The 25,000-nt window shown below is 38.4% G+C and overlaps 1 protein-coding gene across 1 annotated transcript in view; it reads left to right on the top strand.

Annotated features, from left to right (window-relative positions):
• Nucleotides 1–5,591: 5,591 nt before the first annotated feature.
• LOC121303287 (mannosyl-oligosaccharide 1,2-alpha-mannosidase IC-like) overlaps nucleotides 5,592–25,000 on the top strand; it is a 31,566-nt gene continuing 12,157 nt past the window's right edge. The window contains exons 1-3 of the mRNA XM_041233871.1: nucleotides 5,592–5,725; nucleotides 21,355–21,470; nucleotides 21,974–22,028. Of these exons, the coding sequence (XP_041089805.1) occupies nucleotides 5,629–5,725; nucleotides 21,355–21,470; nucleotides 21,974–22,028 (268 nt within the window). The 5' untranslated portion in view covers nucleotides 5,592–5,628. The remainder of the gene's footprint in view (nucleotides 5,726–21,354; nucleotides 21,471–21,973; nucleotides 22,029–25,000) is intronic.

The raw sequence follows: 25,000 nt of genomic DNA, 5'->3' as shown, positions 1-25,000 counted from the left end.
TTTATTTTTAGCAGTGTGGTTTTCACCACAAACACGACTACCGAAACCTGTGAATTAACCTGACAAGCGTGAATCATAGATGCTCTTCAACTTCCCTTTTCTGTTAATGGCAGACTTCCCCATAGACATAGCAATCAAACGAGTGCTGAAGCCCAGAGATGACGAAGTGAAATCTGTGCAGTACGGATACTCTCCCCTAGATCGCTGCCCCACAATCGGCCTAGAGGAGTCGTTTCAGAAGCATTTGTTGGTTAGCGAATCAGGCATCCACATTACAGGGTGTTAAACAGGAAAGAAATGAACTATTCAACAGCAAACTGACATTGCATTGAAGGAGGCGCTAGCTGCAGTATCTGCTTCAGTTATATGTAGGTTTTATCTTGTTATGGACGATTGAACTTGTGTGTGAATAGACTGAGAACAGGGCTAAGATTAACAAAAGCTGAATCGCTCTCACCCTGACGGGGGCAGACTTAAGGAAGAAAAATGTTTTATCAATTCTTCATCAAATCTTCATCAATTCACACATACAGGCACCTCTCAGCCAAAATACAGGAATGTTATATGCTCCGAATTTTTTTTTTTTTCACTGTTAGTTTTCGATTTCATTTTTCTTCTTTATGACAACTTTCCATTATTTTCGAGAGACCCTGGAAGGCAAGAACACTCATAACGTCTGGGCATTCAATTAGCTTTTTTCCTGTTTTTTTATATGGCTATTTTTTAACTCCATTCATTTTTCATGAAGTCTGAGCGCTTCAGCAGGAGAACAGCCTGATTTTTGCATGAAAAATGTCCGGGCATAATGATCATAATGAACACATCAGTGTCTGTGCCAGTGACTTTGTCCCTTGGCCATTTAATAGTTGCTGCTTGGTTTTGGACAGACTACTGTGTAGTCCAATTGTCAGAACTTAAAGGACAGTTTGATTAATAAAAACAAGTTCACGACATCTTTTTAAAATGGTTTATTAGTTTATTTTTGTTTTTAAAAACAGTCCTTCAAAAGCCATTCCTTCAAAACTTCAAAAAAAAAATAGTGCCCATTGTACTACAGCAACAGTTACAATTTAGCATCTGAAACAAAAAGTATGCAAGTATAAAGGGCTTGAAACTGGCTTGTAAAATGTTAGACTCTGACTTTAAATGTTGTTCTATAACAAACAGCATGCAACAGCAGGCTTCATTCCTTTATGAAACAGCCCAGAGGGTGCGTATTTGCTCCATTCAGTCTCCTCCCTAGTTCTATAAATGCTTCACCTGCGTTGTTGGCGTCTTTCTTTTTCAAGTTTATTTTATTTTTTTGTATCGTTTGCAAGTTTAGTTTCCAAACAGATAGATCGCCCAGGACAGGGAATGGCTGATGATTTAACAGCGAGAGTATTGGTACAATGGCTTATCGATGGATCAAGGAAACTGAGAAAAAACAGCTTAGCAGAACAGGAGTTCATACGAAAAAGCAGGTTCCCAGCCTCCTGGCCAAAGACAAGAGCTGAGTTATAGCCCCTCCTATACACCTAGACTTCTGCAAAGCCACACCACAGTTTATACATGAGGTTTGCTTCAGTGCTTGAAAAGCATACTAAACAGGGCAGTAGTGGCTTTTATTGCCTATTAACGCTCTTCTGTTTGATAATGTTAGCTGATTTTGTATTCATGTCTATAAGACACATGCAACACCAATGACATTTAGTTTTAACTTCTGGCTAAGTATGTGACTGAGTCGTTTGGTAGTGGACATTATTAACTTGGGTAAGACATATTTTTAAACAGGGAGTGGACATAAAAATAGAAACAACTGCCAACACTGTCAATAGGGGGTAAGACCACCATGGGCAGCCACAGGACAACTGTGTTGCAACATATAGTGCTTGAATTGTCTTGGAGAAATGTTCTCTAAATATTTTAAGGAAATTTGTGTTGACAATCTAAATTAAAGTCTCCAGAATGGCCCACAGAGTCACAAAGCCCATCTGCTCTTTTGTATCGTGAAACCATAATTTGTGAGGTATTATATACGGAAGCACCTGCCGACCGAGAGCCAATGACTAAAGCTGCTTGCAACAGGGAGACATAGCTTTTATTAATTACAGACAACATGTCCCTTTGTGTAACAAAGTCATTTGAGGGACATAAAAACAAATACAGTCCAGTAACAAATATATCTGCCTGTTTTCCCATTCCTCTCTATATGGTGATGCATCCCTGCTTTCTGCTTCAGTCTTCCAGTGTTTTCCCTCCATATTGTTTCATCTTTTGTCGGAGGCAGCTGCTGGCTGCCAGGCAGCTCAATACCGTTATCAGTCACCTCCTTGTGCAGTTATTTCCTGCTACTCAACCCCTTCATCTTCTCATGCCAGCCTTTCTTGTCTTCCCAGCTTGCCATTTTCCTGTCTTTGCTGATTAACATGCATGCTATTCAAAGAGCACATCAACACACACACACACACACCAGCTTGGATTGTGCTCTGTCGCATCGCCTTTCACCAGCAATTCAAAATAATGCATCTATAAATCTCACCCCAGTAGGTATTGATTACAGTAGGTCAAACCCAGAATGTAAGGAATAGAACCACTGGTAATGGTAAGAAATTAGTAAGGCTGTGGGAAATGCTGATCTGTTTTGGCTGTTAGACCAATAGCCTCTATTTCCCAGCCAAACCTAAGCAATGGATGTTATCAAGCTACCGAACCTTCGAGGGAAGTCTCTGTCCGGACTCGGAGTGATGAACTGTCCTGTAAATAGAAGGGATGCCTGTGATTCTCCAACCAAGATCAGCAACCTGGCATGAGTCATACTCTCTGGCATGACTCATCCTGCACTCCAAACTTCAAAGCTTTTACTAGGGGGACTAGCAGGGACCTTATTTTTGATACATTGTAGTGCACTTAGACCTGGGGCCCAATTCGCTTTAGGAACATTTTATGTTCATGCAATTAAGAAACATGAAGCCATTATGATTCTATCAACACATTGTTGATTCAATACAGATAATGTGCAAATGTGTGCTCTGTTTATTTGCTGTTACATGCAATTGCAAAACTGACAATACATAAGCCAGCCGCGATGTAATTTAATTAGCCCTTGATATTTTTTACAAAGGGGATGACGGTTTAATTTGAGTCAACCGCGTGAATCACTAATTGATTCTGCCAACAACATCTGTAGCCTGAGCTAAGTTCCCAGATAGCGCTTTTGCTCATGAGGCTGTTTCACGAGGCTATCGTCAGATTCAGAAGGTAGCTTATTGGGAGCGTTCTGCAACTTGCTGGCTGCCATCAGACATCTCGACATGCTACTGAAACGAGCGCTGACGATAATCGTACCCTGCTGTTAAGGTATTCAGCAAAGTGCTTAGCATGCAGACTGTGACCCTAGATAGACTGAGTGAAAACAACACCATTAAATACCGTTTCAATCCTCTGCACAATGCTCTACTTGCACTTTTTCATGTTGTGTTTACTACTTAAAAGCATAAAGCTTTTCAGTTTAGCTGCAGAATATTCTTTCCAGCTGCCACATGGGGTGACTGATGCTTGTTAAGTGACGTGCTGATTGCTCAGTCGATTATTAACAATTAGAGATTAATCAACTCTGCAGAATAATCAATCATTTAGTTTGGTATTTGGTGCATAACGTGATTATATATTGCTAAACAGGCTTCTCAAGGGAGGAACCAGCCCCTGAATGTACTTGGAATTCCTACAAGACTTCTTATAGACTTGTTTCAGATGCATGGGTATTGATCTGAGTTTGTGTGTGTATGAGAGCCTGTTTGTGTGTGCTCCGCTATGAAGGACATTTAAAATGTAAACTTGTAACTGCCTGCTTGACAATTATGCATTGCCTTGGCTGATCAGAGCAGAAGATAATTGGAAATAATGTTTTGAATCCTGAGTGACTGCTGCACTACCGTTCGTGCAGATATAGAAAAGATGGATTTAATGTAGCATGTTTATTACCGGGAGATGAATTAAAATGATGATTTTCTCTATCGGAAGAAATCTTTTTTTCTATATGTTTCGACCGTGGAGACTGCAAAGGTGGGGGGGGGGGACTCGAGCAGGATTATGAGTGCTAGGCAACGTTCTTAAAATATGAATGCTATGGCTACCCCACCATCCCCCTTTTTGTTTATTTTGTCTACCTTGATTATAATGATGTTCCTTAGACACCATGAGGTGAAATATTGTAATTGCATTATTGGACCATTCATCCTCAAGCGGCCCTCATTCCGCAGAGATGTTTCATCCATATGTGGTTGATGAGAAGAGCTGAGTCACTCATGCCCCACATGGTGAGAATGTGTTTGAAAGAGTGCTCTGCCTTTTACTGCAGAGTCCCAACACGATCTACCTCAAATTCTGAAAGTAACACACTGTAGTATATGGGAAGCATGTGTTAATTCTGATTTCATGAGAACTGCATAACTCATATGAGACACAGCAGGCGGAATGGTGTTTTTAGCAAAAAGCACTGCATTCAAGGCAGGATTTACTACATTAACTCTCTATTTAACTGCCTGTTGTGGCCACCGTTTGGGCTGGGGCTTGCTTCCCACAACTGATTACCGGTAATCTCTCTTCTTGTCTGTTTCCTGGTATTATAGCTAGTCAGCCAAAATCGACCTTGTTTTCTCTCTGTCCCACAGAGGGCAAACCCTATCCCTATTAATCATTTAAAAAAAGAGTACTCTCTGCACCTCTTCCTTGGCTCTCATCCCAGGCTCTGGAGTTGGGATGTAAACTTTTGACCTGCTGATGCAGGGAGGAGTACATCGCGCAGTGGGCCACCACACTGGTGATTAAAAGAAATGTGTTTTTCTTTTACAGCAGACCTTTATTTTTTACTGCTGAAATGTTCTCAATTTTCTGAGGTGCTCATTTTAAGAAAGCCTGGTTGATAACAGGCGATGCATCGGCTCTTCATCTCTGTGGTTTGAATCTGGAATGGTTCACAGGTCCTTTGCGGCCCACACTGACTAAAAAGTGATCTATGCCTGACCGAGCAAAAGATTGCCAGAAATATCCCAGCTGTTTCACCAGCATATGTTTCTAGACAGCTCTAAAAACTCAAATGTCACAAAAAGGTAGTTCGATTAATTATTACATTATTATTCATGTATCTACCAGTTCCTATTGCAATACAAGTTTACGTGAATAGTTTTTTTGCTTAACTTAGCCACTTTTATATTATAGATTTACAGGGCTGACCATTTTTTTTAATGTACTTGACTCTATTGTGGATGTGACATCTTTATAGGTCTGTTCCCATTATTTCAATGTGTCTGTTTTTGTAGTTGTGAAATGGTTTTTGACAGATATAATTTACTTAAGCCTCAGTGCGGCTGTGCTTTAAGAATATTTTAAAACCTTGACATCCTAATACCTTGAGTTTTGCCCTCAAACTGCTTGGTACTGAAATGAAAGTATTTGAAAGTGTAGTTCTGTTGTCATGGCACTGTGTTTGAGATATAAAAAAACACCACTAACACATTGAAATTACCATCTTTTTTATATAGGTGTGAGATGTAGTGTGGTGGTACCGGTGTGCTAATTATTGGTCTTCAGAGTGCAGTACCTTCATACAACCTTTATTTATGTAGATCTTGTACTTTTCTTTTGCAGATGATGAAGTTTTCTTGGGATAACTATAAGACTTATGCCTGGGGAAAAAATGAGCTGCGGCCACTGACAAGAAATGGACACGCTGGGAACATGTTTGGTGAGTATCAAATTCATTCAACATAAAGTGGCCCCTGAATCCATTTCAGCTCTTAATTCAAAACCAACCCGTCACCAGGGGGTTTAGCAAAATACCAGTGCAGTAGCTAACAACAAAAAAACATGCAGTGCTTACTAGAGTTGCATGTCTGTTACGCAAGAGCTGTCGGAGACCTCCCCAAGATGGCTGCTCCAAGCCGCTGTCCAAATTCTCCCAAAGACCTTCTCAAGATGGCTATTATTGTTAATACTATTTTGACAGCACAAGCAAACAGAATCCTGAATTCCCCCCTTGTGTTTTTGTTAAAAAAACTTGGCTTGGATTCCAAACATACAGTAGTTTATTATTTAATAGTTTTTGTTTTAATAACAGAAAATAAATATTATAAACTTTTAGAGTTTACGGTAGTACAGAGGCAGCAGAATTGCTTTGTCTAATTGGCATAAAATGCAAACCAATCATGTGTGTTTCATGCAAAATTACTTTGAGGCTTAATTGTGGCTGATTAATTTATGTCAGCCTTAGCAATAGTGTCAGAGTGCAGAGGGGCAATAAGGTTCCCCTTTGGACAAAACTGTGTTTCATGACATCTTGTCTTAATTTCCTTAATGAGAAATACATCCTTCAAGGCAAGCACACACCTGCACAGTATACGTCTCACTTTATATAAGCATACTATGCAATGTGTCTGTGTCAATTACTGTATCTTTGCTAAAAAAAAAAAAAAAAAAAAAAAAAAAAAACAGAACAAAAAAAACCCTTTAAGGCTGACTGAAATACTGTAATGTTTGATCTTGTTTGCAAACTTAAAATAAAAAAAGAAGCCGTTGCTTGTGGTAAGTGAAGAAAATGGTTTTCTGCTGAATTGCGGAGGGCGGTTTCTTGCTGTATTGTTCACACTGCAGTATGATAGTATTTCTGGAGTTATCCAATAAAAGCAAATGATAATCCCATGTGGAGTTATTGACCTGCGGTTTTCTTGGATAGTACTGGTATTAAAGCTGCAGTGCCCGGAAATCATATTCAATTTTATACTAAAATTGGATCTCTTGCTATCTGATTTACTACATTGTGCGTTATCGGGGGCCAAAGTGTCTACCCTGAGCACTTTTGTAGGGTTGGCACTTGGCTGCATATAGTTCTGTATTTCTTTTGTGCAGCTAAAACCTTCAGCAGTATAGTTACTCAGTGTAATCTATTCGCCTAGTCCCTCTGTCAATGGATTTGAATGAGTGCAAGACAGATTTCAAATTGACATCCGGTAAAAAAAAAGAAGTATGAAGTGTGATCCCAACAGAAAGAAATAATACTGTATTCCAATCTTATGTATTTATTTTAGTTTGAAATTACTTTCTTTTTAAGTCTGGTGACTTTATGTAAAAAGAACAGCTAAAGGATCTGATAAGCTGCATATTCATATTTAAAAATTAAAGTAGATATCATATGCTTCTGTCAACTGTGTTGAATACATAGATTTTTTTTTTTGTTCATCCTTTTGTCAAACTGTCGATCAATGGGAAGATTCAAAACCCCAGTTAAAAATAAAACCCCTCAAGTGGGAAATGCTAATATGCTTTAGAGTAAACCGCTGGTGTCTTCTTCACTTGCAAGATATTCTGTACTCTGGTGTGTTGAATGAACCTGCGCTGATCCTTATTGTATATTCTGTTTTCATTAATTAATGCCGTGTTGGAGTTTTTTTTTTTCTATCCTCAAACATGCAGCATATTGATATTTGTCACTTCCGGGAAAAAAAAAAGTGCAATCCAAAGTTTTACAATGAATTTTCTTTGCTCTTATTATCTTTATAAGCTGTATTTGTTACCAGAATACTGTGGTCCTTTCACATTCATGGAATGCTAATATTTTAAATTGGAACCTTTGCTCAAGGTCACATGGTCTTTAGTTCTTTTGAAAAAAAAAAAAAACACAGTGCGGCCAATGCTAAGCTGCATAAAATAAAATAAATAAATACAATTTGAACTTGGCTCGGGAAATCTAAAAATAGATTTAAACTAAAAATATTATAACAGTTTAGATGGAAAGCCTGAACACATGTTAAAAGGCACTTGTGCTAATTTGTATGAATTAAATAACAAGTCTTGCTGTTTGTTAGGCAAAGGTCAGGGTTGTTTTAGAAATGGAAAATAAAAATATGGTATGCTTCATGCTTGCATTGGCTCGCTGTCCCCCAGGTTAGGGAGGCAGAATCGTCGGGGGCTGTTTCTTCTCGCTGCTCTTGCCACTGTGAGCTCTCTGCAGATACCTGGAGCGGTGGTCATCCAGGACCCACATTGACCTTCACTTCTCCTGAGCTGTTGTGGGGATTGCTGAAGTGTGTGAACATAATGGCACACTCTAAACTGGGAATAAAAACAGGATTAATAATTCGGCAAACTGAGGCTGATTTATTACATTCGGGAAGTTTCATGGTCTTATCCTCTTGGAGTAAAACGATGACCTTTAGAATCTTCTGAAATCGAAATGGATGTAGGTGCCAGCTGACCAATGGGGTGTTTACATGGACCCATTTAATGTGAACACACATCCCAGGGCGATACAGACCCAGCAGCTTCAGCTTCAGCAGTGTGTACAGACAGGGATGAAGCAAAGTGCTTTTGGCAGGCTTTTTAAAAGCTGATTCCAGAGCCAGAAGGGTGTGTCAACAGCCTCAGGACATTTTCAATCAGATTATTTAGAATTTCTAGTTTTAACAATTAGTGGTTGTATCAAGGGCACTGGAAATCCTTAATAGTTGCTGTTTTGTTTTTTTTTTCCAGCAGCTAACAATGTTTATTTGTATTTAACCCTTTGGTGTTCTTTTGGGGGGAAATACATTTTTAGCTCACAGCTCAAAAAGCATATGAAACAACCCTGTAAGCGACATTCACCGCCCCCCGTCCCGCCCCATAGCAGCACAACATTTGAGCCGTCAGTAGCTTGAAGAAGTAGACCAGCATGACTTCCGTCCACTGTCCGCAAATGTAAACATGTAAATTGGCATAGAGACGGACGCATGTGTCCACATTACCTCAATAACTTGTACTAAAAAAAGTACAAACCAAGTTTCATCACGAACGACTAGGCTTTTCTCTTCATATATCGAAAAATCCAAGCATGACAGACAGACAGACAGACAGACAGACAGGACACCTCATTAACCCCCAGATTCTTATACTCTTAAAAACATGTGCTAAACAATGACCTTAGCAAGTTCTATCATAACTGGACAAGCGGCTTCAGATTCAATAAATAGAAATATAAGTGTACATAAATACATATGTAGGTACACCTACCTCCGCTATTACTCGCTTCTACGGATATGTTTTCCCAGAGAAGTACACAGTACTTATGATTTTACTAAAACAGCATAACAAATCTCCAACTGCTGCAAATAATATCAGTAACAGGAACCTGTGGCTTCTTGAGGACCGTAGAAGGAGCCCGTTTTCAAGGGGCGAGGACACTACTATAGGGTGCCTACTTCTAAAAGCAACCTTTTTTGGAGTATGTTAACAAACTGGACTGTCAGCAGAAGGCTGAATCAGGAAAACAGACTCTGACGGTTTGTGGACCAGGCAGCTTTGACGGAAAATGACTGCAGTCCTTCAAAACTTTGAATCTGTTCCGTGTAAAGGCTAAGACTGCTTCATTACATATTGGTTCGAAGTCTGAAGCTCATTCTGGTGCTGTAAATTTCAAGGGACGCACACATTTAGAATATCAGAACAGCAGCTGTGGCAGGTTCCATACGCCAGAGAATGGACCTGGACGTTATGGCTGTAAATGTATTCAAGAAAGCCTTTTTTTTTTTCTTGAGGCTGGCTTGGTCTCTGGGCCAAGTGACACATTGGAATTGTTTGAAAGCAGCATTTCCCTGCTGTTTCAGCCATTGAATAACAAACAGTTATCACAGTTGTTTGTTCCGTATATGCTATTGATGCGAATTGTGTTGCGACTATATGAGGGTATATGGGGATACTTTGAAGTGCAAAGGTGAATTGTCAAGGAAGAGTAAAACATCCTCTCCACTACTAAGTTGTTTCTTGCTAGTTTTATGCCATTTAATTTTTGTTTTCTATCCTGTAAGAAAATGGGTCTTTGCCTGTGTTCCAAAATAGGTCCCGTTGTAGTTCAGGCCATCAGTAATAGTAGGGTTTATCAATTTATTTATCGATCAACACAATCTTCTGCATACCTCTCTGCACCAATTGCTTGAAATATTAATGACACCTTCCAGCACCTTGTGGACTTCATGCCATGCCATGTCAAAGCTGTAATCAGGGCAGACAGTGTCCCAACCTGATATTAGGTACAGGTCCTAATAAAATAGCCAGACACTGATTATTTGTAAGCACAGTCTGTACTCGAGCCTCCCATTACATCCACAGCAGGGATAATGTGGTTATGTAAAGGGGAACAGGCTCTTCAAGGAATAATAACACACATTATTCTTAAACTCCGTTAAAAATCTATTTCATTTGACATTTCAATTAAAATGTCATTGTTGAAAGACGTTTGCGTGCAGGTTCTGGCGCTGGTGCAGTTAAAGGAAGAGTTTATTTTTCATGCTCTTAGTCTCGTTGCCTACCGTCTTTAATACCGATCAAGGTATTAAGAAAAAAAAAAAAGCCTCTCAAATAACTGCAGGACATTAAGAAACTTCCTTAATGTCATTTCTGTAATGAAGCGGAGGTTCAAGGCGTTCTCAGACAGTGAAATTGTCTTCCCAAAATGGTGTTCATAGATAAAATACCATATTAAAAAAAAAAGCCTTTCACAGGAGGTGGGTTTCTAATGGATATTCTCTGTCTCTTTCACTTTCCACTAATAGCCTTTCACCAGCAAATGATCCTATGTGTCAGGGTGCCTTCCACTCACATGCACGTGTGCCTGTTAGCGTGATTACACGGTACAGCGATACTAGGAACGCTGACTCAGTTTTACAGGAGGCTGTGGAGTAGAGGTATTGTATACACCTCAGGGGCCAACAGAAGCGTGTTTCCCATCAGAACTAATGGGATAACTTGAAAATGATACGCTACATCTCTACAGATAACTGAATACATTACCTTAAAATGCATTAAATGTATACTGATTTTGTGTCTGGATTAGACCCTTTACTAATAGCAAATGTTGGGTTTCTCATCCTAATTGAATAGAATGTAATTGAATTTGTGACATCGATAATACATCATACATTACGGGAAAGGCTGTATAGATTTAAATGGTAAACAGAAATAATAATAATAATAATAATAATAATAATAATAATAATAATAATAATAATAATAATAATAATAATAATAATAAATAAAACACATGGCATCATGTTTGAAAAAGTGCCATTATTTGTAGTATGTGGTACTGAATTCCGTTTTAAACTCTAATTGAATGCTGTACAAGTTAAAATATAAAAAGTATACAAACTAAATGTGTATGACAGTTTAAATATAAAATGTCTGTTTACTTGGAGGGCTTCAGCTTTGTGGGCTAGATTGCTAATACTATTAACTGCAAATCCTCACTTTTCTTGCAAGAAAAGTTAAGACTACTCACAAGCCACCAATTTCAGTATTTGGCTTGTGTTTGCTTCCTGCAAAAATCAGCAGTGTTCTCAATTTGGAGTAAATAACATTGCCAATCCTTGTATCTATTTAACACATCATTTACAGCCTTTCATTCTGTTTTGCGTTTATTTATTCAAATTTGTGAATTGTTATGGTTGCACTAATTAGAAGCTAATACCAAGGTCAATGAGCTTTTCAGAGGATGGACTGGTGATCACAAGCATGAACAGATCCTGTGCTCTCCAACAGTGTAGACTGGAGACTGTCTCCCTCCTTGTAAAGGCTCTGTTATTTGCACTAATAGGAATGTCCACAGCGAGCTACTTAAACACCTAGTCACTGGGTCTGCCCCTTGTCTTATCACAGTCCTGTCCTTTCACACGCTTTTTTTGTGTCCCAGGAGAGTCAATTAAAGCAGAGGAAGAGCCTTCGCTGCAGATTTCTACCCTCCAAGCCCCTGAAGGAATTATTGATGGCAGTCATGCATCCTCTCCAAAACAATTTGAACAGCAGTTCAGAGCTGTCAAGCCGTGGCTGTCCACGGTGGCTCTATGTCCTGTGTTAAAGCAGCTTCCAGCCCATTCAAATCCTTGCGGATTGAAAAACCGTGAAACATGTCATTGAGACTTGCATGCAATTTAAAGCTAGGATAATGAAAGCGGGTTGAAAATGTGTGGTGGGAAGGAAGATTAGAGGGATTTTCTGAGATTGAGTTTTTGCTAAATTTGCTAAAAGAATATCATCCCCAATAAGATATTAACCAGTAGCCTAAACATGTAGCAGTTTTCTTTTTTAGTGTCACACAGACTCCAGTTTGAAAGCTATATTACCGTGCATTAAAACTGTAGTACCATTTTGAGACTTGCATGCAATTTAAAGCTAGGATAATGAAAGCGGGTTGAAAATGTGTGGTGGGAAGGAAGATTAGAGGGATTTTCTGAGATTGAGTTTTTGCTAAATTTGCTAAAAGAATATCATCCCCAATAAGATATTAACCAGTAGCCTAAACATGTAGCAGTTTTCTTTTTTAGTGTCACACAGACTCCAGTTTGAAAGCTATATTACCGTGCATTAAAACTGTAGTACCATTTTTTTCCATTATTAACCCAGTTAGCTTTTATTGTGGTGTCTTTGAAGGACTATTGTAATTTGACATGGGGTTTGATTTGAACCCAGGCCCCCAGATGTGATGAAAGGTTCACAGCAAACTCTTGTAGGCTACAGTAATGAAAGTGTTTACAAAAACTGGAACATTACGTCTCTTTGATTGAGAGTTTTATTTCATTATACTATAGCCCTCCAGTGTAAGCCACAGCTGGTTTGGAGCACCAGGAAATGCAGTACAGCTGTATTGCATCAATCCAGAGGGGACAGCTTTGACCAGATTAACCTCTAAGGGACATATTTTCAAAGTGTTTACTCCAGTCTTTAATTAAAGAAATTCATGTTACCGTCGGTAATGTTACCAAATGAGAAACCTACAACTTGTGGGTGCTTGGCAGACTGTGCAGTATATTACCTAATTGTTTGGATCTATCTTTGCCATATTTCTCCATCCAAAAATTAGGAGTTAATTAAAGACTGGAGTAAACCCTTTGAAAATGTTGCCCTGCTTGTCTTACTTGCAAGTCTCACGGCTCTCAAAAGAACATGTAGATGTTCACATTTACCAAATAGCAGATAAGAAAGAAATGTTTTTTAAAGACATTTTAAAGTCAAGCTCTTTTATTTCACTTTAAGGAAAGAAACCCAGTCAAACCAGTCAAATAAGTGCATAGCTTTTAAGAGATAGGTAGGATTTATATAGTCGATTTACTGTAGCATGGGGAACAGTAGGGTATGAGAAATGATATTACTTGGAAAGTAATCATTAATACTCATACGTTTTGTAGCACATCCATAGTCCTCATAAAGGTGGCACTGTGGTTTAGCATACACAAGCATGCTGGAAACTCAGCGCCTGGTCTTGTTCATTAAAGTTTATTCTGCTGGAAGGCTGGGATGTAAACTTTATGACAACAGTGCACCAGTCTAGGTTTGGAACACACACACACACACACACACATGGTTGCCAGTGGGGAGGGTGTTGATTTCCTTTGTGACAGGGCTGAGCTTCCCTGTGGACAGGATATTTTTAACTGATCCATTAACGCTGATGCTTCTGATCAGAAGCGGAAGGAAACCCTGATTGCACTGGTGCCCGTGGCTGTTTAATTGTTGTAATGCAAAATCACAGTTGGGTGTCTGTACAACATAAGGTGGTATTGCTAGAATGTGGTTCAAGGACAGTTCGACTTGTAATGCATCAATTGTCTTTTTCCACCTTAAGTAACCTGTGTTGATGTCTGATTTTAGTGCAGCAGGTTATATGAAGCAGATTTTACAATACAGAGCGAAAGCATTCTTACCAGGAGATCATGGCACATTTTTTAAATATGTACAGCTGTTGGAAAGTGTTTGATGTCATGTACAGTAAGATAGAATGTTGTAGCATACACTTAGCTCTGCTACATGCCCTGGTCATACAGAATGCACGATCATTTGAATGTGCACACGTGGCAATGTCTGTGTGTGTGTCTGGGCACGTGCATGTGAGTTTTTCTTTAAACAGCACATGTGAGTTCACAATGATCACAATGCCTTTGACAATGTCAGTTGGGGCTGAAAAGCCATCAGTTATATACTGCAGGTTATCAATGAGACCGAGACTCAGAAATGCTGGCATAGTTATCGAGGGGTGGGGTGGGGTGGGGGCTATCTTAATGATCTTAATACCACCACTCGCTAATGCTATAATAATCTTGATGGTGACCCGCCACCCCACCCCCCTCCTCACCCCAGACACGATTGATTGACACGTTTGTTAAAATTACTGAATACAATAGAGACAGTGGAACAGTTAATAAAACTTCAGATTTATATTTGTTAGGTGTTAAGACCAGCATCTGTTTAAATGATTAAAATAAACCCTGACGACATTACAACATACACTGAAATAAAATGGAATGCTTGCAACTGTCTCACATTCAAATATTATACAGCATAAGTAGACGCCTTTATTAAAACCTAATTGTTCAACAAAGTAGTTCATGGAGTAGCATTCTCAGAATGGCATTTCTCCTGTATTAGGGACTGCACAATTCAGGCTCTAAAGTACAATCCTTTTGTCTGGATTTCTACATTTCAGCACGGCAGCAGCAACGCGGGATCATAATCTTACAGTATTTTAGATCAAAAATAATTATTCTCAACCTTTGTTTATCTCTCCAGCCTGTCACTGTTAGATAAAAACCTGTCAAAAGTTGAATATGTAAGTGCTCACATAAATGATGAAGCGGATTTTAACAAACAAACCACAGAGACCTGTTCAGTAGGGTCACTGGGAACATTTGTAAAGAGCCATTTGAGTGACTCGATAGATTTTTTAAAGCGTGTACATTAGAGAGATTTCTTTGCCATGGAATTCATCATTTTCTTTCCAAAAATACATATCATTTTTTTCATATCTGCAGGCACATCTCAGTGCTAACCTTTAGCCCAGTAATATTTCGTCACATCTAGACAAGGACAGGCTTTATGCTAACTTTGCTGATGGCTGAATAAACAGTAAAGTACAAGGATGGAACTTGAATCAAAACTACCATAAGCCAACAAGCTAAATAAAAAAGAAAGGCAAATGCCATTGCAATATCTCCATCTAATATTTCCCCCATAAATCCAGATATATAATGTGTGTCACTGTAAAAGCAATACCTGAATCGGAATTCTAGTAAAATATTATTTAGGATGCATTTAATATCTGGCATATAATCACAGTATTATTAAGTGTACAATGGGTTTCAAATAACTATGTTTTTTGTTTTTTGGAAATACTTAGTTTTGATGAAAGTGCTTTTTTTTTATCACAGGATATCATTATTAATAAAGTAACATGACTTTAATCCATACATTTTTGTATTCCCCAGATTTCTCTGTTGCAATATGTGCTTCTTTTGTCTACATTCAAAGCACTGTATATTTTCTCTGTAACACTACAGGTGGAATTTCATTATGCTCATGTCCTGAGGGCTGCTGAATCTGTTGTTTACTAAGTGAAGGCATGTTGATCAAAGTCTGGGACATTTTTCACTTGCTTGCACTTCTGTCATGTAAGAGCAATGTCTTGTGCTCAGATATACTCATGTTAAAACTGTCTTGTGGTTCACGTGATGCCTTTAAGTGCTGCTTAATCTATCTTTCTTTCTAAATCACCTGCTTTCTGTGGCCCTTAAACTGTTCCCCACAGCTCACCAATTTGCTTAATGTGTCTGGGAATGAACCTTACAAGGAAAAATACACAGAACTTAACATGACTGGAATATAAAAATGTAAGATTCCCCATCAATATTCATATTTTTGCATGTGCAGAACAGGAGTTTATCATTTGCTGATTTGATAGGGGTGTGCTGTGTGCTCATGCTTGTAATTGCCATCAAACCACTCATATGATGGAGTTCTACTGACCTGTGAAACCTTTGCAGTTGCCTTGGGCCCACATTCCAGCAATTATGAGCAATCTCCCTGTGATATGTAACCCAATGAAGTAACACGTCTGTTTCGCCTTCTTGACTTTCGTTTCTCTGCAATGGAGCCCTGCAGTCTACAATTATTTTATTTAACGCAAGGGTTCAATGTGATACAAACAAACCTTCATTCATGAGACCTCAGTAATCACCCAAGGCCAATTTAATTAAATATTATTTTTTCCTTCAGATCACCATAGTAACAACGCTACTCTGGTATACAGTCCCAGTGTCGCCCAGGCGCCCTGTGTCTTTGGACTCTTCAGTTGCATAAACACGACACCCAGAGGGCGTGAAAGAAATGAAAACACATTCAGAATAGAAATTATTGCCTGTGCTTTAAACGTTCAAGTCATTAGATTAGCAAAGCCAGACTACTACCAATGCAGTGGAAAATGTGCCAGCTTTATCTCATGTTGCAGATGCACAATCGATTTGATCTGTTGTTATTGGAGGCATTAACTTCCTCCCCGGAATAGAATTTCATCAGGATGTGTTCAGAGAATGATATAAAATGGAAAAAAGAGACAGGAGTGGCGCAGGAGGTTCCTCTAGCTTTTCACTGGGGTTCGAATCAGTTTGGTGATCCACTTCACAAAACCACCACACAGTTTGTCGTAGTTGCCATGGATACTTTTATAGGCAGTCTTTAAAAGAGGCCAAATGCTGTATTGGTTAGACACATTGGTTTATGGGAGACAGGGGTAAGCGGATGCTGTCCCTGCTTGTGCTGTCTGGATAGATTTTCACCAATCCTGCCCCTCACACAAGCACCGCTTCTGTTTTTCTACATAGTCCAAAGACCATGCAGAGAATAGAAATGTGTGTTATATATGGGTTGTGCAACAGGTACAAGATGGGCAGTGTTCTTGGGATTATGGTATTCTGTTTTTGAATACTGAAAATGACATTTAACACAATAATTTAACTACTGAAGTTATTTTTTTTTTAAATGTTGCATGAAAGGTATGTTCAATCAAGTAATTACATAGAAAAAATACACGTCTTACATAAAAAAAAAACCAAGAAACAGTTCCGATGACTGTATTTATGTATGTACTCCTCAAAAAGAAATACTGAAAACTAAATATTTCACAGTGTATGAGATGCATTAATTTGTCTCTTCTGGAAAAGCAGTAGAGCAGTTACCCCATTGTCCTCTACCTGTTCCAGAAGACCTATTCAACTGCTCTATCAGGTTATGGAAGAATAAAATAACAGAAGAGGTCTGCAAACCACAGTGATGTTAGTTGCCATGGTGCTGGCTACAATCTGTCCCTGTAAAACCCTGTGTTGTGAGCCTCTAGAAGTGGTACAGTGTAGTATGGTGTGTTTGATAGGGTAGTATAGAAGAGGTGGGTGTTGTTCAGTCATGCTCATTATAGACAGGGTGCACACGATATACATGTTGCATGATATATGAAGAAATTATGCTAGTCCTTTTAAATCTTTATAACACCCAACTACGCTATTGCAAAATTATCAGTGAAAACTATCTATGTTTATACTTCTACTGCATCAGGCATAAAAACACAACAATAAAATGTAATTGCTTCAAGAACAGTGTGAAACCAACACCCAGGGGCATGCATTCCAAATGGTTTTGCTGCAAGAATCTGAAAAAAAAGCATACAAGGCTTAATCTTGTCTTGCGCCAGCTGTATTGCAATGTCTTATCAGGATTCTTAATGCAACAGTGTCCTACATTTCAAGCTGTCTTTCATATGATTGCTGCTGTTTGAAAATCCTTTTTTTTTATTATTTTTTTTTTTAAAAGTTGGCTAAGTTTCTTTTTGTTGATGAAATTGAGAATAAATACATATCTAAATAATCTTCAAGTCATTTTAGAGCAATCGGGCACTGCAAATCCCATACCGAGTTTTATATTATCATACACTGTGCCAATACTGAGTCACACAGTGTGCTGTCTTATGAGGAATACAAGTGAGGTGATCTGTTGCTTACCCAACATACAGTATCTAACCTCAAAAGTTATATACTGTAAGTAAACTGCTTGTAATAGGATTTGTACCTAATATCAGGCAGAGTCTCAGTTTACACTGATCACAGCCTTGACACAGCTTGACAGGATTTGGAAGGTTTCTCGAGGGATGTTAAACCATTCAATATTAAGTCATTAATACTGCCATAGCTGTTGCAAAGAGGTGGGCAGAGGATCGTGATGGCGCTCGTTCAAGTTCATCCCTGACATGCTCAATTTGATTAAGGTCAAGGGATTGTGGTGGATATGAAAGAGTGTAAAGTCTCTGTCATGCTCTTCAACCCATTCTGGCATGGAGGATGGCACACTTTCATTGTATAGACTGCAGATGTAGTAGATAAGTCAGTTCCATGGCATTTTGCTGTGGATATGAGATATATGTTTTGTGTTTTTTTGTAACAATTGCCATGAGAGTTTGGTCTTATTTCTTGTGTTTGAGGTTGTTTGCTGTGGTGGTGTGAGTCTCTTGCCAGGTCACATTGTAAATGAGAATTTGTTCTCAATTGACTCATCTAGATAAATTAAAGGTTTTGATTGATTGACTTGCTGCAAACGGTAACTTTTTGTAAATGACTGTCACTAAGGCTGTCACCTTGAAACGTGTAATCAGTTTTTATAAATATAAAGCATTCACACTGCCAAAGTAGTGCGTTGTGTACATGTGTTTTAATTCTTAGTTTACTTGCGTGACCTACCTGTACATTTGAAGATTGTTACAGTAGGCATTTTACTTTATCCTCTGTAAATACATTGTCAAAAATGTTGTATCTTCTGTTTAAGTGACAGCTGTTTTGATAGGGGCATACTTGGAATTCTATTCAGCAAAGGCTACCAATTTTGCAACACAGCAATGTTCTTTCTCGTTCACAAACAGTGCTCCTGTCCATTGTATCAATCCAAAGAGGAGAAAGAAAAGCTTGCAGAATTCAGGGACAGATGCACTTGTAACAAAGTTACAGTCTGCAATTGAAAGCATTGCAGACAACTGTAACATATTCCTTATTGAAGAAGAAACATTATATTACTGAGTCAAGATATAACTCAGTGCTATTGGGTTCTTGTGTTGATAATTTAGCCTGGAAGATTTTACTATGACATTTCAAAGCGTTCAATTTAAGAAAGATGAACAACTTTTTAAAAAGTCATTATATTATCTTACTATGCACATTAAACATGAAAAGAACAGAATTAGCTATGTCATATAAATGTTCTATCAAGCCAAAGTGATTGGCACAGCTAAAGAAAACCACAGTCTGAGTAATTATTATTATTGAAATTGTGACTTCTTTGATTAAAATCACCTGAAAAGATATATCGGTCATTTTATCAGTTATATCAATAACGACAGCCGTTCAGTGTCTGCGGCATTAATTAAACAAGATATCCGAATTTCAAAAGGGAAGCTAAATTAATTCCACTAATTGAAATGAAAGTGAACTAACAGGTCTTGGAACTAATGAAAAACATGAAAAATCTTTAAATATTCTACCCTACATTGCTGGAAACTAGAACAATTTCTTATACAAGTGTGCCACAATATTTCTGCATGGCACTGTTGCAGTCTTACCATGCTTTTCCCCTGGTTATACTATGCATTTACTGTAGTTTACCTTGGTTTGCCATGTTGCCCCTATTATAGTTTATTAACTGGCTTTTACATGACACTGCCGTTGACTTTCTTCTGTGGGTATTTCAACGCAAATCACATACTGAAAAACAAACTTTACAGCTGGCTGAGCCTGACTCAAACACATCTCCCTCGCTAATATTAAAAGCTCTTATTTTCTTATACATTTAACCAGTCCTAAAGTTATCGCTTAATTAACTACTAGATTACTAGTATGTTAATAAATGTGGTTCATATTTAATTCACAGTTAGTACTCTAAGGACATCACAGCCTTCATTAAAATATAGCCAAAAGTGAACAAGCTGACAGTGTCTTTCATAAAGCTATTTGTTAAGCTATTGTGGAAGCTATTTGTTACAGACCAGAAACGTTTACTGAGATTCTAGGTCACCTTCTGTTGAGGCGATGGTCTGTTCTGCTAAAATGCACGCCAGGGAAAGACAGAGAAACCTGTGAAATTGTTAAGCCCTGTAACTGATCATCCATCCAAGGCCATACCTGCACTCGAGGGGTCTGTAAATGAGGCATGCTGTTGAATTTCCAAAACGCAGGTGAAGATGAGCTGCGTCCCGAAAGGAAGACCATTATGCATACGACTGTGCTCTGATGTAAGATGAGAGTGACCCTGAGCAATCAAAAACCTGTCGTGGCATTGGTGACTGGAGTAATCTCATCGAGCCCACCAGCCCAGCTGAAAAATGAAAAATATACTTTTAAAAAAAGTTAGACGTACAGTCACATTCAGTTCAGAGCGATCAGGGCCTACCATACCATGACGTTTCAATACCGCTAACCTCTTTTGACACGGATAAAACAGGAAAATTGGTTTTCTCTGTAAATAGTCTGAAAAGCACTAACTCAAAGGTTGTTGTTTAAGGAATCCTAATGGGCCCAAGCCAGGGGTCTAAAACCACATCTTGTGATAGAAGAGACAAGACAGATTGCCCAGCTGTTCTCCTGTTGAGATTCCTTAGCTTTGCAGACAATAAGAGAAGACAACTCTGGCTAGATTGGAATCGAGAAGCAATGATTGTGTGCAGAGCGATTTATTTTTTCCATTTTCACTCTTCCACAGGCTTTATTGTGACAGTGCTTTAAACTTGACAGGGATTGAATGATATAAATATTCAGTTTTCTTCCAGTGCAATAAGATTTCTGCTGTGACAAGTGTCTAAAAATCTAGAAATCTATGACTTATTGACCTCTACTGAGGATATAACATTTTCCAGAAACTCAACAGTGGAGCTGTATACAGTACAATGCGCAACTCGCAATTTACCTATTAAACAGATACAGTCGGTTCCATTGAAACGACACCAAGTGGTGTCCATTCAGTTTCTTTTTTTAAGTTCTTAAGAAAAATGCTCTTCAGGGGATTTTTCTCCAAATGCAGTTTATGCTTTTCTATAAAAATAAATAAATAAATAAATAAAGAGGAGTTACCACGGTAACTGATCGATAGCCCACGATGCACTGCAGTAGCAGTTACCATGCCTACCAGGTCCCGGGGAACTTTTCTATGGGATCCGCTGTGTGGCGGAATCAGCAAAAAATAACGGCACACAAATAAAATGAGGTTCAAAAAATATTTCTGAATTCAACAAATATTGCGTTTCACTGCCTCCTCACCTTTTTAAACAATGTCTGTGTAAGCGCATCACATTCCAGGCTAATGATCCCATCATTGTGTGTTGCACGTGAATGCAGTAAAATACATTAAGAGCAACATACTTTGCTCATTGTACTGTAGATTCAAAAGCACATAATGGCACTGCAAAAGCTGACAGTGGAGAAGATTGATGGCAGTCCTGGTGTTGCATTTTGTTAAGAGTTGCCTATTGACTGCTGCTTTTCTCTCACCATGCAGGGGGACTCAGAGGGGCCTCCATCGTGGATTCACTTGATACCCTGCACATCATGGGGATGCAGGAGGAGTTTGAAGAAGCTAAAAGCTGGGTGGAGAAAGAGCTCGATATGAATTCGGTAGGTTCTCATGAATGTGATTTAAAAACAAGGGGCTTTATTTTCCACTGTGCTCTTGATTAGATTTATTTGGTAAGGTCTTAATACGATACTATATTCAAACTTTACACCTTTTATTGCACGTGAATTGGACTGTAATATTTCATCTAAAGATGGGTCATTTTTTACACAACTTTTAAAGGAACGTGGAAAATATAATCCAATTAATGATTCTATATGCTCTACCAGTGAACTGAGGATCGGCCATTGAATTGAAGGATGAGATCTGAGGTGTTGGAGTAAAATACTACAGTTCAATTACTACTAAGTTAGCTTTCTGGGTTGCAAGAATTTTGTTTTCTTTTGGAATTTTTAATGTTGACTTATGATTCTGTTGGTTTCTTGTCTTGTGAGGATGCTCTTAACTGAGCCCTGCTATCCTCACTCATGGAAAGATATTGCACGTTATGTGAATACAGCATAAAGACTCCTAGGACAATATTTAGTTTGCTTCTCCTGCATAGTGGTTTGGTGAAAAGGCTGTGTACAATTTGTCAGATTGTTGGAGTGTGGTTCCCAGTAAGTTAAGGAAACTGCCTTTCACGTATTTCAAGAAGACATATGTTGTACAAGTACTACTGAAAACATCTGACATTTGAAAATGATTTTCAGAACAAGAACATTTCTCCACGAAAGGAATGATTCTTCTTGTTCAGATAAATGAGCTTTGTCATTACAAATTCTGGCCACGTTCAATTTCTCCTACTCTATACTGGTATACAAGTTACTCTTTTAAAATGTCAGTCGTTATTTTGAAGGCACCTTCTTTAACTTCAGAGATTGATCTCCATGAAACACAAGCAAGTGCACTAAGGCTAACACCAGCCCTTTTATCAAAATCTGTCAGAACTTGCCCCATTGTAGCTAAGACTGGGATATGCAGCTTTTATATACAGTACCAGTATTACAGGAAACATTCCAGGGATTTCATTTGCATAATACATGAATGAGTCAGTCAAGTCCATAAAACAAAAGTGGGTGCTGCATATTGCAGGTGCTTAGTTGAATCTAATGTATTTAAAAAAAAAAAAAGTCTGCTGTCAGCTATTGATCTGTGCATCCTATGCTATGTTGTTAATTTTGCTGCCACTAGCAGAATATAGGAACATTCCAGAGTTTTGCGGCTTCCGCACTATGCATATCAATTAAAGCAATTTTAAATGTTTTTCAGCTGAGATTGTTGAGGTACAGAAATGCAGCAGTTTCAAGAGATGCACTTCATAATTGAAATAATTAACGTCTCTATGGTAATGAATTCCAGGCTTTTCAGCTGAGTGTTCTATTTGTTTTCTTAATTATTAGTTTTATTAAGTGCTAACAGTTGATGTGGACGTCTTTATCTGGCAGGGTGCAGGACATTATCTGTCAATAAAGTACAGACACAGAGTTCATTAACTCTATTACAAAAGGCATTGGTATTGTGTGGTGTGTTGGTTGAAAACATTGAAAAGCCATTAAATTGTGTTTTGTTACTACTGTATAGATAACTGGAAATCAGTGATCCCAGTGCATTCATATAACCCAGATCTGGTTTAGACTAGTTACATTTCAAATATAACCAAGCTCTACGCTGCCAGCTTAATTAAAAATGCAATCTCTTTACTAAGTAACAGTGCCTTTTGTGTAACATGTTTGTTTCATAAAGATAAATAGTCCATGCCAAACACCATGCCAAAAAAGTAAATGCATTATTAAAATGCTTTCAACCAGTTTCAGTGAATGAAATCTTCTGCCACAGGTCTCTTTGCATCCAGCATTTCTTCGTAATCCAGTTATGGCAGACTAATGCATTCAAATTTAATTTAGAAGAGCTGGCGTTGTATTTACTGGCAGATAACGACCTGACATGCTGCATAACAATTGACCACCGTTTCATTAGGTTATAGAGGTTACATTTTATAGAATGTCTATAAGGACAATCCTTAAATGGCCAGATAACGTATAAACCAGACAGATAGATTTTGAAATGCTTTTGCATTAAGTGGTTATAAAGGCATTAAACTATGGCTGTAAATAAACGCATGTATTAAACACATTCCCAAACTAATTCTGCATTTTGATATGTAATGCACCTGTGTGAAAAACACAGTTGTTCATGATTGAAGGTTGTTATCAGTCAAGGTGTTTTGTGTCAGGTTGGTAATTCTGCATTGTACAGTTTTAATGCTATTTGGACATTGGGACCTTTTATTGAGACAGATGGTGCATGCATTTAGCAGTAAATGCAATAACAGTTGTAGCTGCCTTTAATGACCCATGGAAATAGTCCTGAAATATTGTTGCCTATCATTTGGTGCCTGCCATGTTGTATTGCACTGCGGGAAGGGTTTTTAGGTTGTTTTTTTAAGTTTTTTTTAACCACAGCAGCATTGGAAACTACTGATTTGGTTTCAGTTAGTCTGTTTGACTTTCTAGGTGATTACACACCAGAAAGTCTTCAGGGTCAAAGCATGTCACTGCTGGCTTTTTAATGTTGAAGGTGTGAAGAGGATTCTCCTCAGGTGAGCAAGTGTAACAGGCTATCAGAAAAATGAGAATACATGCTTGCAATGACACGAGACTGGCATAATAAAGGGAAGTGCAGTACATTGCAGGCAATCTTTATGCAATTATGGTATTTGATTAGCTATTCAAAGCATGGCTTGACATCTGTAATGCATGTAAGGTAGTATTTGAATGATTAGAACAAGGGGGTCCAAAAGCTGGCCCTTCCACTCCTGGTCTTTGTTCCAACCCTGTGCTGAGTTGTTTGAACCAGTTAAACCTCCATCTAGACCCTGAAAGGGTATCATTTTACTGGTTAAACCTGGAGTGGAATAGCCCTCCTGAACTGTGATTGGGCACCCCTGGATTAGATAGTTTGGCAAGAACCCACTCTTGATTGAGGTGTGATCTCCAGTGATGGCCAGAGGTCAGCCAAGGCTGGATGATGGAGGACCATGGCCCCACAGCAGGGAGATATATATGAAAAGGAGGTGGTGGAAAAGTCTTTCAGGATATTTTGTGAAATGTGGACTTGTTAAGGGATTGGCTCTAAATGACAAGCCTAGCACAATCACTTACTGTAGTAAGGGTAAAACCAAAGCTTTGTTATAAACCTACTCAAACATTTAATTGATAAGCTTTGTGTTACTGAAAATGCATTGACAAGACATTTCTTTTTTTTTCCTGTGATATAGCACAAAAAAAAAGGTTAACAACAACAACAACAAAAAAAGATTGCTGTATTAGTCAGGGTTCTTGAATAGCTCTGCACGAGACTTTTAAGCTTCGTTTGACACTTGACACACAGAAACACACGCACACACACAGGCACAACTTTCAACTCAGAACAGAAAAAAAGAGAAATCCTGCCACTCAGGGGATTGTAAGAATGAAGACTGTCCGCTCTGCCTCTCCTGGGAACTCCGTTAATAGGCAGTTGTGTGGATTTGCCTGCCAGATACTGTTGTTCAGTTGCCGTTTTTATATATTTTACACATCAAAACTTT

Source organism: Polyodon spathula, chromosome 32, assembly GCF_017654505.1.
Source record: "Polyodon spathula isolate WHYD16114869_AA chromosome 32, ASM1765450v1, whole genome shotgun sequence".
In the NCBI taxonomy this organism is placed as follows: Eukaryota; Metazoa; Chordata; class Actinopteri; order Acipenseriformes; family Polyodontidae; genus Polyodon; species Polyodon spathula.
Note: the sequence above shows the minus strand (reverse complement) of the source record. Positions and strands in the feature narration are given on the sequence as shown.